General features: G+C 44.9%; 1 protein-coding gene across 1 annotated transcript in view; it reads left to right on the top strand.

Moving 5' to 3' along the window:
* LOC119446664 (phenylalanine--tRNA ligase beta subunit) overlaps positions 1-17,025 on the top strand; it is a 28,707-nt gene extending 11,682 nt beyond the window's left edge. The window contains exons 9-15 of the mRNA XM_037711157.2: positions 1,923-1,974; positions 3,192-3,253; positions 5,442-5,727; positions 8,781-8,873; positions 9,225-9,342; positions 13,985-14,140; positions 16,550-17,025. Coding sequence (XP_037567085.1) covers positions 1,923-1,974; positions 3,192-3,253; positions 5,442-5,727; positions 8,781-8,873; positions 9,225-9,342; positions 13,985-14,140; positions 16,550-16,701 — 919 coding nt within the window. The 3' untranslated portion in view covers positions 16,702-17,025. The remainder of the gene's footprint in view (positions 1-1,922; positions 1,975-3,191; positions 3,254-5,441; positions 5,728-8,780; positions 8,874-9,224; positions 9,343-13,984; positions 14,141-16,549) is intronic.
* Positions 17,026-19,055: the final 2,030 nt, after the last annotated feature.

The raw sequence follows: 19,055 nt of genomic DNA, 5'->3' as shown, positions 1-19,055 counted from the left end.
GCTGAAGCGCCAAGCGGCACACAAGAAAAGACGGGTGGATGAGAAGCAGTGATGATTAGTGACAAAGGGAGAGGACAGAATCGTTTTCGAAACCTAAATTCGACAAAATAGTCTGCTTGGTCAACTTGTTGCCAGCGAATGATGATTGGTCATTTGAACAGCATATTGTAGCAGGGCATGTGTTTGGGCAAGCTGATGGTGGCGTGGTGTATATCCAATCCAAGCTGGCTGGCTTGCTTTCATGCAGCATTCATTTCTACGTTATCTTGAATAATAACACGCGAAAAGCACTTCTACACATGTAAGGTGCACTGCGGTCTAGCGGTCGGGCGAGGCGGGGTTAGCGTTGCGATCAGTACATCAAGGACTATTCCACAGTGTAAGTGTCTTCCCTAGATTTGTGTGGAAAAAATTATTAAACTTTTTGTGCGCTTGTCAGGGCCTTGGAGTTGCGATTACGGTAAATTCCTGCTTTTCACGAACTCGGGAAACTGTCCGAGGCGTGCGGAGATTTCAGATAAACTTTAGATAGGCACATTTGGTATTGTGAATTACAGTCGAATCTCGATAATTCAAACGCAAAGGGGCCCGAAAATTTCTTCGAATTAAAAGAAGGACATTTTTTTATGTATTCGAGCACCATAGCATCACATGCGAACGGTGCGAGTCGTGAAATATCGCAGGCGCGCAAGCACATAGCGAGCAAGGGCCACGAACACGTCGGCCAACGCTCGCTTCCCGATGACGGCAGAAAACGAAACTTCAGGGAGCGGGCAGCGCCGGCACGGTGAAGGGCGCGCACTGGTACCGTCGAACGTGAGGGAGGAGGACGGCAGGGAAGCAGATTTGGCCTCGGCAACCCAGTCGCTTCGGTGGCTCCCCTCACGCTCCTTCGTAGCTCCCTCATTTTCAACTGTCTCCGTGTGCACCCGCCTTCGTGCCGGCCCGGTGCCAGCTTATCCCGCTCCCTGAAGTTTCGTTGGCCGGAATGGGCCTCTGCCGTTGCTTCCCTCTGCGCTGCAGTCGCAGCGTTGGCTGGGACGTCGGCACTGTACACGCGTATTCCGGCTCGACGGAGAAACGGCGACCTTGCCATTTGAGAGAGTTAAATTTCCGCCGCAGGTCTTTTTCTTCTTTTTCTCTCTCGCTCTCTTTTTTTTTTTTTCTTTTTTCTCCGCGCGGTGTTGACGGGTCTCGCCTAAGCTTTTGCTCTATAGCAGGGTCGGAGCAATGCCGGTCAGAGGCACCACCACGTGATTTGGCGCACTGCTGGGTATGCTCGAATTAACCGTCGCAACTGCTTTCGTGTTCGAATTACCGGGCGTTTTCGCCCATTGGAATACACATAACTTTGACGGGACCACAGCGTCAGTTTGAATAAACCGAAAGTTCGAATTAAGCGTGTTCAAATTAACGAGATTCGACTATCAATATTAAACTATCTTGCGATCCCACTCGAGTTCGATATATCCGGGATCCACTGTAGTCACATTTATGATTATGTGATTGTACCACTCCTCTTTGTAATGCCTGCTTTGGCATTAGAAGGTAACATAATTTATTAAAAAATTATGTTAATTCGTAAATTATGTAAAAAAGAATGCCAATATTTGGCTCTCTTTACGTCACAACCTGAAGTAGAGGGGAAACTGCTCCAATTGTTTTGTTCCATTAGTAATCCTTGTGTTGTATAAGTGAAGAGGAATCTGAATGAAATTTCCCATCTTGTTGAAGCTGCAAAACTATGTTGATGTTCTTTACATTGTTGTCGCTTCTGTGTTGTGACAACCTTGTCTGACTGGAATCATTGATGACTAAACCTCTGCATGCTTAGTGGAGAGTTTAGAACTACATCTACCACTAGATGTATAAAGTTGTTATTGAAAGCACTTTCCGATATTCTTTATTCATGGGCTTTGCAGGGCAGAGAAGGTCCAAGTCGTCATGCCTGATGGGACGTCGGCATTGTATCCTGTAAGTTTTTAGCCAATAGCAAAATGAACAGCCACTTTTCTTTTTCTTTTTGCATAGTGTTATGTCATGAAGGTTATATTGCCCCCAGTGCAAGTGCATTTTAGCAAAACATGTTGCCTGACCTCAGCAGCTGCAGTGTCTGCCTTTGTGGTGGTATAGGAGGGGTATAGATTGTGTCAAAGACATGCTATCTTCCACCAGAAATGCAGATTTGCAACCTGGTATAAGCAGGGTCTCAAGTGCGAATTGCAGCTTATAATTCATAATTATGTATTTATCCTGTTCAAATGCACAGCTTTCTTTTTTTTTTTTTTCTTTTTTCTTTTCCAAGAAAATGGGTCTAAACGTTGCCTGTGTTATCCTATCAGATACTAAACTTATAATATATTGGTGGCATTGGCAACAGCCCACCAACAGACCCAGCATCATTGTTATCACAAGATGGTGACAAGCATATTGGTGCCAATTGGTTTTGACAATGCACTGCTTTCATTACCAAACCTCATTCTAAGAAGAAGTTGTTTTACATACTAAGCTAATGGCAATGGAACCACGTCACATATTTTTTGTATGACATTTGTGTGTTGGATAACAGACTTGTGAAGTGGTTAGTTTAGGTGTGGGCCACAATTACGTTTGAAATTGTTGCCCTAGGGGTCATCCAGGAAATGTGGAATATGAAAAGCATCGTACTGCACAGACATGTGGCCCATTGTAATAAAGAACTGTCTGCCAGGGGCGACAATGGACAGTAAATGTTGAAAAGTTTTCATTCCATGAAGGCGAACTCGACAAATTTAATATTTTTCTGATAGCCAGAATTGGAAGCATGCTACATTTTTCTGGTTATTAGTTTGGGTGCATATTAGTTCGGGTGCCAATTGTTTCATTCTTTGAAACTCTGACCACACAAAAACTGGGTTGCATTAGAATTGGATTATGATTGCCATATAAAACAGTAGTGTGTTCGGACGTTTTCTCTGCCTCTTAATTCGACCTGGTGGATAATTTGGTATGTTCCATTGGTCCCATCAAGATGGAACTAATGAATTAGATTTGGGGGGCTTAATAACTTTCTTAAACACCGCATGTACAGTGCTCTTACTAGAATCATCAAGCTTATGTCAGCTAGACTGCCTAAGGGGGGCACTTCTACCTACATTGCCTGCTCTGCAGTCATGCCATTGTAGCACATTAAGACTGTTGCTCTTATGCAGGAACTGAAGTACTGGACACTGGATGTCGAAACTAAGGACATCAATGGCCTGCTTGGACTTAGGTGGGCAGAGCAAGCAGCTGTTGTACCAGCTTCTGACAACCATGGGTGACACCTCAGTGGTCACAAACAGAACCTACTGTATTTACTCGATTGTAACGCTAGGGCTGACTTTTTGTTGCGTCCAGCAAAAAAAACAAGAAGAAAACTGCTAAAGACCACCAGAAAAAGTTGCAGTTTCGCCCGAAAGGCGAAGCATCAATTGCGATAGCAAATTAGTAGCGAGCTATGCGGAGTAAGGATAGTAGTTTTATCAGCTGAGTGAACTTGGACACATTCGCTTACTAACTGAATTGACAAGCATGATGTCAGCGCGCACAAGCAAACATGAGTAGATCACATTCGATGACCGCAGACACCCACTGTCAAAACGCTGGCGTGAGCAAGCGCGGCAGCACCAGCGACCGAAGGTTCGTGCGGTCTATCGCTTAAACGGAAACTGAGCGCCGAAAGCACAGTGCATACAAAGGTCAGAGCTGTGTGGCGATCACTTCCAAGATACGGTGCGCGCAACAGCCCGCAGCCGTGCAAAGTACAAGTACGCAGTTAGTGGCAGAGTAGAGGCTGCGCCCCGTCCCACTTTTAGACAGCTTGAATTTCGGTATTCAATTGCAACGCGAGAATCAAATTCAGGTATCAAAAATATGGAAAAAAATTTTTGTTGCAATCGAGTAAATACGGTACTTTACAGTAACCGAGCTGGTGCTGTACCTGCTCACACTTTACCCTGAGGCTTGGTGTGAACTGTGTGCATGCTGATTGAATAGCTAGATGCAAACAAGCTGCTGCTACTGCTATGAATTGAGTCCTCATGCGAGCACCTGTTTTTTTTTTTGGCAATAGGCAAAAAATAATAGGCAACAAGATGCATCCTATTACTGATACATCACAAATGAAAACTTCATTATGGTGATTGCATTTATACACCTCTTATACGCATATAATTGTTTTTTTCTCGTAGAAAGCACTCGCAGGTTCACAACAGGTTTTGATCGGCTCAGCATAATAAACATGTCAGACAGGCCAATGAACGCGAGAATGCCAAAGGCAGTGCTTAAAGTTGAGTAATGAGTAATAATTTAATCTTAGTGGTAGGTGGCACGTCGTGGCTTCTACACATTCCAGGTTCACACTCTGCCTAGGGCCTTGTTCACGCAGCTAATTTCAATCTTGTCTCTCGACTGTAATAGCTTTGGTTTATATCAGCTGAGTGGATTTTCCAGCTTGCTTACTTGCAGAAATGTGCCAACAATGCACTAAGTTTTGATGCCTGCGGAACATAAGGAGCCATTACCTGTCTGAAACCAAGACATCTCAGAATTCATTCAACATGTGCATTTTTGCTGCAACAAAATTGCGTGAAAAGCCCAACTTCAAGATCAGATAAATTTTGATTCCAAAATATTTTATGCATGTATCTATTGCGGTGGCCCAGTAGCCATGACATTCTCTCCTGTGCATGAGGTTGCTGATTTGATTCCCTGCCGTGGCGGCCACTTTTCGATGGGGGCAAAAGGCAAAAATGCTTGTTTACTTAGATTTACATGCACGTTGAAGAACCACAACTGGTAAAAACTAATTCAGAGCTTTCCACTATGGTGTCTCTCATAATCCTTGTGTTGCTTTGGGACATAATACCCCATGAATCAATCAATCAATCAAGAATCGGTATTTGCACACAACCATACATTTTTTAATTTAAGCTTATGTCAAAAGAAGTGTTTATGTAGCTCTCAATAATGCTATACTGGCATAATTCACTTTTTGACTAAGCCTAGGATCAGTTGGCCTACTAGATAAAAGTGCAGCAGTGCTCAGTGCGTGGCAAAATGTAGCAGCACAGCAAATCCAAGCAAGCTGGAGTAAGTGCCAAATAATCGCAATCTTCTGCCCCCACCTGACCACCTTCTGTGCTAAGACGTCATGACACATGCGCCTGCTGGGAGGTGAAACCGAAACTGGTTTGTAGAAAAGTTACTAATAAACAATTTTTTAAAGGCACTCTAAGGCTTGCCAGTATTTACCCTAGGGTTTTGAGGTCTAGGACCTTTGTTTAATGCAGAAAATGAAAAAGCGCAAATGTCATGTCAATATTCCTTCCACTGTGATGCTATCACGTGCACTTTGGGCTTGGAGTTCTGCTTGATCTAGTGGCTAGAAATGAGAGTGCCCTCTGCATTGCTACCTGCAGTCAGAGCGAGCAGCAGCTGTGTGACCTGCTGGGCCGGATGAGCCTGAAGACCACGGTGGCAGAAGGAGAGAAGCTGCAGGTGGAAGTGCCCCCAACGCGCCATGATGTTCTTCATGCGGCCGACGTCTATGAAGATGTGGCCGTCTCGTACGGCTACGACAACCTGCCTCGAGAGATGCCACCCACTTGCACCACTGGTCAACAGCTGCCCATCAACAAGCTCACCGAACAACTGCGAATGGAGATGGCACATGCAGGATTCACCGAGGCTTTGACTTTTGCCCTGGTGAGAGAATTTCTGTCTTTCTTGATGGCAGGTCCTTTGATAGCATGTCCTTGTTGGTTTGTCTTTGATGGCTTGTTGTCGGTGGATGTTGTTCGATATGGGTCGATATGTTCGAGTGCTCAATATGCACTGGGCAATTTGTCATACATAGTTTCCTAGAAATTGTACTGAGAAATACCCACTGCCATAGGTTAACTGGTAGCCCAGTTGGTAGCCCAGCAACTGGTAGCCCAGTGTAAATAGTCCCGCCTTGTGTCATTTTACGTAGCAATATTGAGGCAGAAGTTGCAGCTTATTTTCATTGGCAATAAGAGAATTTTCTCCTCTGCATTGATTACAGTGTAGACCGCTTAAACGTAAGTCACCGTAGTCGCGAATATCCACACTATAAGCGATACCGCGCTATAACCAAAACAGCAATATTATTGCGATAGGAATTATATGGACACTCCAAGCGTATTTTTGCCGTAGCCATCGCTATCGCCATTAGGTTCTGTGTGAAGTCCAAGGGCAATAAAATCATCGTCGTACACCGTATCCTGTATGTGCAAGAGTGAGCCAGTGATCGCGGCTTAATCTCACCCACGCGAAAATGAGGAATGCGGGCAGGAAGCATGCCATCTTCCGTCACACGCAAGGCTCTGGGGGAGGATAGGAAGGGGGGAGGGCTCTACTCCGGCAGGCCGCGCGCACCCGCCGGGGCCGCTAATCTTAAAAGCCATCTGCAACGGAGGCACAGTCCGCCATGCACTGTGTTTTCGCGGCTTATTTTGTGTTGATGCGAGTGCTCACTGCTGCTGCCGCGCTCCTCACTCCAGTGTTTTTACAGCGAGTTTCCGCAGTCATCGAGTGAGATGTGTTCATGTTTGCTTGTGCATGCGTGACACCATGCTTGTTAATGCACAGAGCTGTGGCGGCGGACACGTTTTCGCGCGCTCCCGCCATTCTGTCATTCACGAGGCATGCTGGGATGTGGGGCCGATGTGGCTCGGTGTGGCGGGTTAAAAATGCGAACGGAGCTTTTCACACGCCAGCAACGTTGGAACACACCCGACGGCACCAGACACGCCGGTTGCTTCGTGTCGTTGGGGTATAGACCCTGGTTGTTCGCCACCATTATGTCGCAGAGCGTTACGGTGGCGAACACTGTAACATGCGCGCATTACCTCGGAATATATTTGAAGCTTGAGGGAAGCGTTCACCATCTCGGTCGACTGCTAAACTTCCTGGCAGCCGCACTGTAACCGGTATTTCACCTCCTGCAACTGGACTATAAACATACGCGTATATACATAGAGTGTTATGGGAAAATTAACGGGAGTCTGAAAAGATCATATTATATCCGATCCTGCACTATAAGTGGTTGCATTATAAGTGGTCTATACTGTATTAACTTTTTAAGATCAGAAACATTAAAAGTTTGTCTATAAGCTTGCCTTCACACTAGAGCAGTCTAATATCCTTTATACATTCCTGGTCTGCAGTGGTTCCTGCGTTTTCAGCAGTTATGAGTTTACTAAAAATCAAACACCTCAAGTTACATTTACTGTAATACCCCATTAGCTCGAAGTAATAAAAACTGGAAAAAATTTTGAGGATATAAGCATAACCACTGCATAAAGCCAACATGACGGCTTTCCAATATGGCGCCGGTAACTGCTGACTTCCTCACAGAAGCTCAATGTACCAGGAGCAGTAATTTTAGTAGATCATTTTTGCGATATTATGTGCGACCCAGGAACCGACATGTCGGTCGTATATAGGCAACGCTCTAATGTCAGTGATTTGCACTTCTTGAGCGCTGCCATCCCCGCGCAATTATTTCTGTGTCCACTGTATTCCCAGTGAAGCGTCACAACTTACTTGGTATGGCACATGATCCACAAAACAAAGAAAAGTCTGCATGCACACCTGTGCGAATCGCACTGGCAACAACTGCCAGCAGCTCCCAAAACGCCAAAGCCACACCTGAGCGACTGTACCCTCTAGATAAAGACACAGATTTTGCAGCCATTGTTCACCTTTGGACACTAGGTGGTGTCCAAAGCTTGACGTCTACGACATATTGCCGATTTCCAAAATCGCTTTCACCGTTTGCAGTAAGCTAAACAATGGCCTCAAGATCTGTATCTCTCGAAAGCGCCATGCTGCGCGTTGCGAGCAAACGCCGCGGGAAAGTGCTCGCCACAGCCCTGCTTAGTAACGCGACCACTGCCCGCGCAGCCACGCACAACAGCTGCCTCCGAGCACGGGGCATCGGGGCACTGCCGTGCGTGGCTGGAGTGGCGGCGCGCTCGCCTCTGGCTGACACTACTCTTTCTCGCACTCTTTGCATGCGTCAGCGGTCGTAGCGACGCTCTGCCCGCGTAATCATTGGGATCAGCCGGCCGAGAACTGTAGATGAGGGTGAAGTCGAATCAAGCAAAAGGCATTGGGACAAAATTGCAGGCCTGGGCCGGTATTTTGTAGCGATGCGTTATGCTTTATTCTATGCTAGTCTTGTCATCCACTGCTCACGGCCAGCTGATCTTGTTGATAACGTGAGCGGACCGTCGCTCTGACCGCTGACCAAGCGTGAAAAGCACGAAAAGGCATTAGCATCGGAAAAGGCATTGCTAGAAAATACCGCCCCTGGTTTCACTTTTTGGAGATACCACAGCTGCGCAAAAAAGGTACAAAAGAACGATTTCGGTACTGTCTTTTCAGCATTTTTGCAGTCTAGGTTTCGAGATATCCGGAGTTCGGTGCAGTGGCAGTTTCGGGATAAGGGGTGAAAAACCCATGGAGTTGACACAGTGCCAGGGAAGACATTCGACTTATCCGATAATTCGAGATATCAGAGTACGAGTTAATGAGGGTTTACTGTATTCTTCCTTTGTGCCTTTCATGTAGAGGTGCATCTGTCTGGTATAACATTTTCTTTATTTGTAATTTTCTGAAAGTTTCATCAATAACACATCGTAAAGAGATCTGTGGCTTTGCAATAATGTGTTTGTGCTTTATTGTATGTTTATTTATAGTTGTGCATTGTGACATGTATGACTTGTTTTCAGTGCTCAGAGCAGGACATTGCTGAGAAGATTCGCAAGCCTGACGGCAGCAAAATTGCTGTGCACGTCTCAAACCCAAAGACACTTGAATTCCAGGTTTGCAGCTGCTTTTCTTCCTACTACTTCTTGTCATCATTTGTGTTCAACATACTGCAACTACAGTAGCCTCTGTTTGCTTACTGAGTGCATTTTAATATTGTCCCTGTGGTTCTTTCCATCTGTACATTATTATGCCCCTTAAAGCAAGTAGTGCCATTATTCATTATGGCTGCATTGTTTATGACATGTTCAATGAATGTTGAACCTATGGCTGCAGTTGAGAAAATATTTGCAAAGTGTTGATACCACATAATAGCCTTGTGTGATATCTGAAGGAAAGTTTTTCTCTTGGTTATGACTTTCTTTCTGCCTGTGTTAATCAGCTGCATCTGCTTCACCTTGACACAGGTAGCTAGAACAACACTGCTGCCAGGGCTGTTGAAAACACTGAATGCCAACAAGAAAATGCCTCTGCCCCTCAAGCTGTTTGAAATCTCAGACGTTGTTTTCAAGGACGATAATGATGGTAAGTGTTTTCTCATTACAGTGGAACCTCGTTGATACGATTCTGCGTGATACGTTTTTTGGGATGATACTTTTTTTTCTTTGCCCGATAATACTATTTCGTTCGATGATACGGTTTTCGGATGATACGCTTTATTTTCCGGTCCCCATGAAGATTGTATCAACGAGATTCCACTGTATACATAAAGTGCAGGTGAATTACAGCTCTGCCTTAGCTCTGTTCATACTAGTTGTCTTGCTCTGTGCATTACACAGAATTCCTGTGTAGCACGCAGTGCGAGACAACTATGAACGTGATTAGCACTACTGTCCTATGCCTGGTTCTACATGCACAGTGTATCACTATTTGCCTACCAAATCATGGTAACGCATCACGTGTTGCACTATGCTCGAACGATCTAAGAGGACCGTGACATGCAATTTTGATGCTCTTGCATCGACACAACTGCATTTGTGCAGTAAAGTAAAAATGCTGCACATCACTGTGGTGTGTCATGCCATTGAACCTGGAGTCCCCAAATCGGGCTTCTTACTGCAATTTGAACACTTTTGTACCAACACCCTCCTTGTTCCCTTTTCTTGTGCTCAGTTTCGATAATCACAGACTTGTATTTCTTGCTATCGAGACATTGGCTTTCCCGCCACATTGAGTGGCCTGGTAGCTGAGCTCGTAGCATTTCTTGCGTGATATTTGAAGCACGGTTCCTAACATAGCTTAAGGGTACTATGTCAAGCTCGCACTTCTAAAAAAAATGTACATTATAGTATTCAGGCAGTTATGGTATGTCAGCTGGCATGCTATGCAAATAGAGTAGCACCTCGTTAATGCACTCCTGTTTTGTCTGATTTCTTGGTGCCAACGTTTACGATTGAAGACACATAAAATTACCCATACAGTTACGCTTCTTTTTTACTGGTTAATACATTCTCGAAAAACACAATTTTTTGGCAACGACATTCAGTAAGTAGCTAAACTACGTACGTTTTCCGGCCGCTAAATCCCATGCAAACAAGAGGAGGCACGAGGCGCGCGTTACCGAGAACAGTAGCTACTTTCCCATAGTACTCGCCTGCTTGTGTGACGGGAAAATGCTGGCGTCCGCTCAGTTTACTATTCCAGTACCAGCAAATCGCTTCGCGGGTCAACCGCCCGCAGCTTTCACAGCTTTGCTGCCAACCCTATTGCGATAAGCATCTTCATTTATCTGTTTGACAGTGCGGGTGACTTAGTGCCATCGGAAGTGTACTGCACGCTTTTAATAGACGATAACCCGAATGCATTACTGTCCCTGCTGCACGTGGCATGAAGTGAGCATCAAGTTTCGATTTGGTGGCATGGTATTCCAGCGTCGCTTTCGTTTTGGTTTCCTGCTGCCGTCTTAAACACTACACAAGCCGAATTCGTGGAGTGTACATGTAAGCTTGCTGAAGCTACAAAAACGACAATGCACGTCTCAGTACCGCTGAGTGCCTTTCGGGTCCCACTGGCTGGCCGCGTGTCGGCGTCTCGTGCTGTAAAGATTCTCGTAACGCTTCGCATTACGTGGATGTCAACTAAAGTTGTGTCTGCCAAATTTTTTAGCGACTTCAAATGATACGTTTTCCCGGTTAGTATGTTTTTTCGCGCATTTCTTTGCAAAATATATGAACTAGGTTCTATTATTTCTGTGTAATGCATGTACAGAAGCTGCTGCCTCGCATTATTATTCCAGAAACGTGAAACTCACGTGATTGGGTTAAAACAGGGTACAGTGGAACCTTGTTGATACGATTCTGTGTAATACGTTTTTTGTAATCATACATACTTTTTTCGTTTCCCGGCCAACGCCCCAGGAGCAGTGTATTTTCATGCGGTTGATAGGATTGCGTTTTCACCTGAAGTTGAAAGATACGACTGCAAACTGATATTTATGAAACTTGTAGCTTTATATTCAAGTGTACTAGAAGAAATTACATTCCAGCAACCCACGAACGTGTTAAGGGCCGGCGACACTAGCGGAAAAACGTGCGCTGCGCGCTGGCGGCGGCAAAACGCACGCCGCAAAAGCTGCCGCGAAGCAAGCTTTCGTGCCGTGGGAGGTATAGTTCCTGGACCGATTTAAATTGCCCCGCGCCCCTGTGGCAAACAAGCCGCGAGCGAAGCAGACCAATGAGAGCTGCCCCTTTCAGTGATGCACGCGCGGGCACGGCCGGCATGGCCAGTCTGGAGGCGCGCGCTCGTTCTTTAAAGAAGGAAGGGAGCGCGTGCGTTCAGACCAGCCGTGACGCGGAAACTGGGGCCATGTGGACTTACCCGACTGCTATTTTCGCACTCGTAGTACCGTCTGCTCGCGTCAGCTTTCACTTGCGCTTGTATTGGTCGGCTTTTCAGGCGAGATCTTCATGCAGTCATGTGGCTGAATGAAACGCCTGCCCTTGTCCGCCACTCGTATCGCTCGTTCTGTCACGCTGCTCTGTGGTGTTCCTTTGTTTCGGAATTCTTGGCCTTGTGGTGCCGTGACCTCCGTAGCAATGTCAAGGAACTTGTTATCTTTCAAAAGGACTTGTTTACTGAAACTGACGAGCTGTTTTAAGGTTGCTCAATAAAAGTGTGTTGGCTGCAGTTCGTGTTGTCGTGCTGCTGCTTCGCATAACATGCGTGTTATGCTGAGCAGTATCACTCGACGCCACAGGAAGCTTTGCTAGCGAGTTTGTCACTAAGTAAGCTGGTTTTCTTACGTTTTGGGGCTTGCTTTGGATGATACGATTTTTGGATGATACGTTTTATTTTCTGGTTCCCGCGAAGATAATATCAACGAGGTTCCACTGTATACAGCCTAGAGAAATGTGCACTGTTGCTCATCTGCAGAGTTGTCAATATCGCTCCTTCTCAGCTTTCACCCTGAGAGGGTGCATTATCATTGAGTCACCAGTGTTCATACGATGGTGAATTCAGGTATTCCCATATTTATGCTGTCCTGCTATAAATAGTGTACATAGTAAGATCTGGATGCAGGGCTACTGAGTTCATGCTTGCGCAACAGGAAGGTTCAAACAGATCTTCACTGGTGGGCGTCTACTAAAGCTGTGAGAGTTATGCTTTTCCCGAGTTCAGTTTTGGTTTTCTAAGTGAAACTGCATGGAATTTATCACACTGCATAAATTATCAACGTCAACTTTTTGCATGTCCGGAACAAGGTATGAACTCCTTGGATGATGGAGTTTAGGTATTGCATTAGGATCATTTGTCTGACTTAGGGCCAGTAATGCGCCTGTAGACACAGACGTGTCTGGTGGTGAGTCACGCAAAAGTGATCAACTGAAAATTCTATTACTAATGCCCTTTTGGAAAGTCTCCGCATGGTCTATGCATGTCAGAATAGTAGTCTACGCACAGCTAGCAAGCTTTTATTTTCATGATTTCGCTTATTTCGAAACTCCTGCTATCCCGAAATATTTTCCAATTTTTACATCTTCAATTAACAGGGTTATAGTATATATAAAAAATTTTTGATCATCATGTGTTCCATCATTTAGCAAATATCAACCTTTATCACATTGATGAATTTTGACAATACAGTAGATTCCACTTAAACGAACCTCGAAGGGCCAAGAAAGAAAATTTTGTTTATGCTAATGACGCAGAAAGTGTGAATGAATTGCTTTATTTCAAAAGCGATGAGTGTTCTAATTTCACTGCGGTGAAGAAACATGTTACTATACTCTGTTTGGAATATCACACATTCTTTCGCACAAGGTATTTTTTCATGCGTTCTCACTTTTTGGCTGTCGCTATCACAATGCACAAAGGAATGCGATAACTAGGCAACGTAAACGCTGCAGAGTAGCCGCTAATGCCACTACAGTGCAACTGGCCAATGGATTGGATTTTTTAAATCATTTCGCATCACAGTTTGACATGCTTGTCTACCTACTCCGGTTTCCTATGAAGTATGATGGCCGATGAGGTCGGTGCACTTTCGTTTCTAGTTCAGTTTAACCGGAGTTCACAAAAAGAAGTGCTCCGTTTAAATAAAGTTGGGCCGGTATTTTGTAGCGATGCCTTTAACGTAATAATGCCTTTTCGCGCTTATCGCGCTTTGTCAGTGGTCAGAGCGACGGTCCGCTCACGATATCAACGTTGATAACGCGAGTGGACCGTCGCTCTGACCACTGACAAAGCGCGAAAAGGCATTATTACTTTAAAGGCATCGCTACAAAATACCGGCCCTGGTCAACATTGTTCCTATGGGTGGCCTGCCAAAATCGGTACCCTCGTCCTGTTTATCAGGCATTTCTGTTTAAGCGAGTTTCGTTTATCTGGAGTCGGCTATTTCAGTCTAAAAGAACATTACTGAATACAAAGACAATTAAATTCTAAGCCCCCTCGTCTAGTTTCAGGGTTCAAAATTTTGAACAATATGGGCACCTAAATTGAGGTTTATATGGGAGTTGCTTCACAGTAATGCTTCCATTGATGACAGAGAGCAGACATGTGCAGTCCACAAGCTTGCAGAAACATTGCGGATGTGTAATACAATGGCCACAGGTGTTGGTAGGCCTCAATGAATGAGCATACAGCTCCCTCGGGCTTGTCTGCTGAGGAAATTAATGTGGGCAAACTGCTTGCCACTCTCTTCTCATTGCCTCCTTGGTGCTTCCAGAAATTGGAGCCGTGAACCAGCGTCGCTTGTGTGCGTTGTACTGTGGCAAGACGACAGGCTTTGAGATCGTACATGGCCTTCTTGACCGCACCATGCAGCTACTGAGTATTCCCTTTGGCGATGGACCTGAGCACTACCACCTACGACCCACTGAGGGTGAGCTACCCTTTCCATCTTGTCTTTGTTGCAGAAGCTATCAGCGTCTGGCCATCGGCCACATTGTGCTCAATGCGCTACTTCTTGTGAGTTCTTTGTAGCTTAGTAGCATTGCATTTTCGGGTAGAGGAGGGGGGTCATTTTACGTCCACCCATCATGCAGCCTGATGTGTGGTCGCGTGACCTTGACTGTGACGCTGTAAGGTTAAGCCGAGTTGCACTAATTGGAATTGCAGGTTGGAGCTTTCTGTCCATACAAAAGCTTTCACCATTCCATCTTGTAAGTGCACAGAAACTTGGTAGGCATTGGCAGTAGTTGCTAACGGATCGTCTGTGGATCCATCTCCACTTCTACGGTAGCCAATTGAGCCCCCACTCGGTATATCAGGCCCGATTGCTGAAGAGGTCTACCAGTGAATATACTGACGGCGAGCTTCCCATGATGGCTTACCGTCTGCTACCATACTGCCTGTGCAACTAGGTCTAACTAGCACTGCTTCGTCAGAATCTAGTAGCCAGTTGCGGTTTGGTGCATAATCAACGAATATCTCTTAGTGGTAGACTTCTCTTAATTCGATCCTGACCGAAGATCCCGGCCAGCGCCCATACATTTCTACGGGCCCAAACATTAATTATTTTTATCCTAAAATTGGCATTCGCTGGATCATTTGAACTTGACCAGTCCACGCACGCAGCTGACCCCTATGGTGACCCCAATAATGACCCCTTTAGTGGCAGCGTCTGTCTCGGGGATGTCATCTTCCGTCGAAAACGCCTATTTTCGGCCTTAGGAAGAATCTTAGGAAGATTTCCAATCAAAAACGGTAGCTCACAATGTATGGATTCTGTATTTACCCGATTTTAACGTGCCCTTTTTGTTTAAAAAAATGATTTGAAAATTGCCTGTGCTTGGAATCGGATACAAAACCTAAACCGCCATCGTGGCGTTCGTACGCTTTACTGCATAACATGGCTGTATTGCAGCAAGCTGACTTTAGGAAACGGGCCGCCATTCTAAAAAAAAATCGGGTACGCTTTATTAAGTTTTATTAAGATTATTTCTTCTATAGCGGGCCCTACCTTCGGTTCAACTCTTCCTATGTCTGAACCTTGCTTACTAGTCGCTTATATTGCTGAGGCTACATGCCGCGCAAGATACCTGACCTACCACATCACCAATGGATTGCTTCATGAAGCATGTACCAACTAGCCCAACAACAAGTTTTATTTAGATTTCTAGTTTGTTTAGGAGCTTTAATGTCATTTCTAAGCTAGTTTTCTACTTAGAGCAGATAGAAAATGGGTGTGTATTTGATTCGGTGGTGTTTTACACTCAGGCAAATACTATCAGATGAATCAGCTGTGTACTATATTGGTATTTTTCTGCATCTTGTTTAATTTGACTGGCTAGATGATTCGGTCAATTTCGTCGGCCCCGTCAGGGTTGAGTTAATCGAAGCCGACTGTATAGCGATCGTATGGTATCCTGATAGCAGTGAAACTGTCTCAACAACAAAACGGAAGGGTGGGCATAGAGCACTGCACGGACCAAGTTTTGCAGCCCGGGCACGGCCCGGGCCCGTTTTTACATTGGGCGGCCCGCCCGAGCCCGATCAAAACTTTTATGGCGAGACTCGGGCCCGGCCCGGGCCCGGAAATAATCTACGTTACCCGCCCGGCCCGGCCCGCCACCCCTTTACCTTAAGCCCGAGCCCGGCCCGAGACCGAAAAATACATGTTTTTCAGAGTTGAGAAGGCCGAGAATAACTCGCAGAAAGCCCGAGCCCGGCCCGGGCCCGCGTCAAAAAACGTGAGCCCGGCCCGGGCCCGGGTCAAAAAGCACACGCCGTGCCCGAGCCCGGCCCGAGCCCGTGTAGTGCTCTAGGTGGGCAGCCATTTCATGACCGCCATTTTTGTGACATCCCATGTGCAGATCGCATCAGAAAAATTAATAGAGACATCGTACGGTGTCCAAAATTCAAATTGTTATCCAATGGTGCTATGGAAAATGTTGTGGCGCCACGGGGACATCCAAATATTCTAGCAAGTCCAAATAATTAATTGGTAACCATGTTTGTTTCTTATGGTTAAAGTAATGGTGAAGATCTAATGAGATTATGGGCAAGATTTTTTACATTGACGAAATTTGTTTGTAACAAAATATATTCGTTTACTATGTATTTACAGGTTTTTTCACTTACAATTTATTAAAAAGTAATGAATTGTTTCAACAAGTTATTGAGCAGTGATTGCACTGCTGTTACATTACGGAATTGTGACTGCTTGGTTTGCATCTTTCTTTCTCGAATTTCTCTTTTTAGTTTTCCCATGTTTCATCAGACTGCCACTATTCGGTAGTCGTGCTTTCATAAATGTTCAAAGGACATTCTTTCCAAATGTGCTTTTCAGATGCCACCTTCTTCCCAGGCAGATGTGCAGAAGTTGTCGTCCAGGGAAAGGCTGTGGGCACTATCGGTGTTCTGCATCCCGAAGTAATAGCAGCATTTGACCTTAGTCTTCCATGTTCAGTTCTAGAAATCAACATCGAGCCATTTGTCTAACTACACATCGCAAGTGATCTTGGACTTTTTCCTGGTGCAAGCATTTTTATGGGAACACAACGTGGGCGTTGCAAGTGCAAGATAATTCAATATGCATGCTTTGGACTATTTCTGTACAGCGTGCTTTTCTTTTTTAAACTGTGGAAGTTGGATCACCTTTGAGCCATTTCTGGCTATGCACGTCTATGACAAAGGTCACTTCTCTACTTATCTCACCATTGCAAAAGCTGTGCTTTGTTCAGGCCAAAATAAAAAAAGAAAAGAATGGCGAGTGACTAGAAAATTGGTTCCACACTAAATAAAGTCTTCTTGTCTAAAAGCGTATGTGTGCTTGCCATGCGCTACATGAATTTCTTTAAGTCACATAAGCTCAAGACAAAACTGCAAGCACAGGCTGGAAGCTGTGCCTTTGCTACATTTCTGCGTTGCTCATAACTCACATAACAAACATATTGGCTTTGTGGTTGAAAAATACTATGAGAGGGCAGTAAGCAGCATTGCTTTTACAGCTGCAAGTGCAAATTAAGTACAAGCATGATGTATTTCTTTCAGTCTCACCATTTGTAGAACAGTGGCACTAACATGTACCACTAACCCCCGTAATGACAAATGGTCCTTGACTTGAAACTTTTCCTCGTCTCACTGACTAGAGTACAGTGCTGCGCCTTGACCAAGGAAAGCACAGTGCTTCAGTAACATTCTTCAGTGATTAATACTTCAAGAAGTTGCTTCAACAATGCACCTTTGCCATAGTGTATTCATGTGGACGTTGGAAGAGGGAAATATTGCCTCACAAATTACTGTGGATGTACCATTGAAGCACAGTGACCACTTCCACCTAAAACAGTGGCACTGTCATCAACTTCATTTGATGGCAACTCCGCTTGGCACTCCAGATGGGCTGTCAAGCGCAGGAATGCCTAGGAACATTTTAGAATAAAAGGTTATACGTACTTGTGGACCTACTTAACAAGAGGTGTCTTGATGCTGCAACATTCCGCACTGGACTTTGGTAAGTGTGTGTAAACCCCAGATTGAAAGCATTTTGGGAAAATTGCAGTACCCACCTTCTGCACCTGTTTGCAGCCGTTCAAGGTGCATGTATTTTGACACATGCACATAAGCAACAAGACACTTTTGGACGTTAACCATATTCGAACAAATGTAACGCTATGACAATTATGGCGCGAAGGGGGAGTTCTGAGGGCTTGGTAAATAATTGATATTACAGTTGCGACACTAACAATTTGTAACACGGCTGTAGCCACGAGCTTATAATATGACATTCCACAAAAACGTGTAGTCCTCTACAGCATCAAGTGCACCCATGCTGGACTACCTCCACATGCTCCAAGCCTGTGCCTACATGCATGTGCTTATTGTACTATGCAGGATGTATTTTCTTTTAGACCATACAGAATTTTTTTAAGTCGCCATTGGCAGGTAGCGTAATTGTAGTCCTTCAGATGGATTACTCGAAGAGACAGACATTATTCACATAAAATATTGATGAATTCACTTTTTTATTAATTACTTTAAGGTGCACATTGAAACTTACTAATTGTAGCCAGTTAGTTATATCACGTATATCAACTTGGAATGACTTCTAAGAATTGCACGGGTTTTCAAGATATGTGCCGCAAAACTTGCAATAAAAACACACTGTTGTTTCATTTACTTGTTTAACAAACTGCCGTTTTAGACATTAAAGCAAAGAAGTACTGTATTATTCGAATATAGGTCGACCATTTTTTTCCGGAAATGCTACCCATAATTAGCTATCAACCTATATTTGTGATCAAAGCTAGCAAAAGTACTGAGCTAATGGAGTTCTTCTGCTGAACAGAGCCGTCGCCAGAGCCACGAGAGCCAAGGCCGCAAACCAAAACGCCCTGGCATGCATGTCGATACCATACGTCGAAGCCGCAGCCGCGCAAAACGCAAATAATGAAAATAGGAAATTTGCGGAATTTAAAAATACAACAAAAGTGGTAGCGCAATTAATAAGTCACAACAATGTTTCTGGTTAAAGAAACACACTTGTTTATTGGTTGTGTTTCCCTCTGCGTCGCCATTGTGGGATCATTTACCCGCCGCGATGGCCCAGTCAGCTAAGGTGTTGCGCTGCTGAGCACGAGATCGCGGGATCGAATCCCGGCCGCATTTCGATAGAGGCGAAATGCAAAAATGCCCGTGTGCTCGCATTGTAGTACGTGTTAAAGAACCCCAGGTGGTCAAAATTAATCCGGAGCCCATTCACTACGGCGTGCCTCATAATTAGAACTGGTTTTGGCACGTAAAACCCCAGAATCAATGAATCATCAATTGTGGGATCATTTCTGCATGCCGGTTCA

This window comes from Dermacentor silvarum, chromosome 3 (genome assembly GCF_013339745.2).
Source record: "Dermacentor silvarum isolate Dsil-2018 chromosome 3, BIME_Dsil_1.4, whole genome shotgun sequence".
In the NCBI taxonomy this organism is placed as follows: Eukaryota; Metazoa; Arthropoda; class Arachnida; order Ixodida; family Ixodidae; genus Dermacentor; species Dermacentor silvarum.
This window is presented reverse-complemented; position numbering and strand designations above follow the sequence as displayed.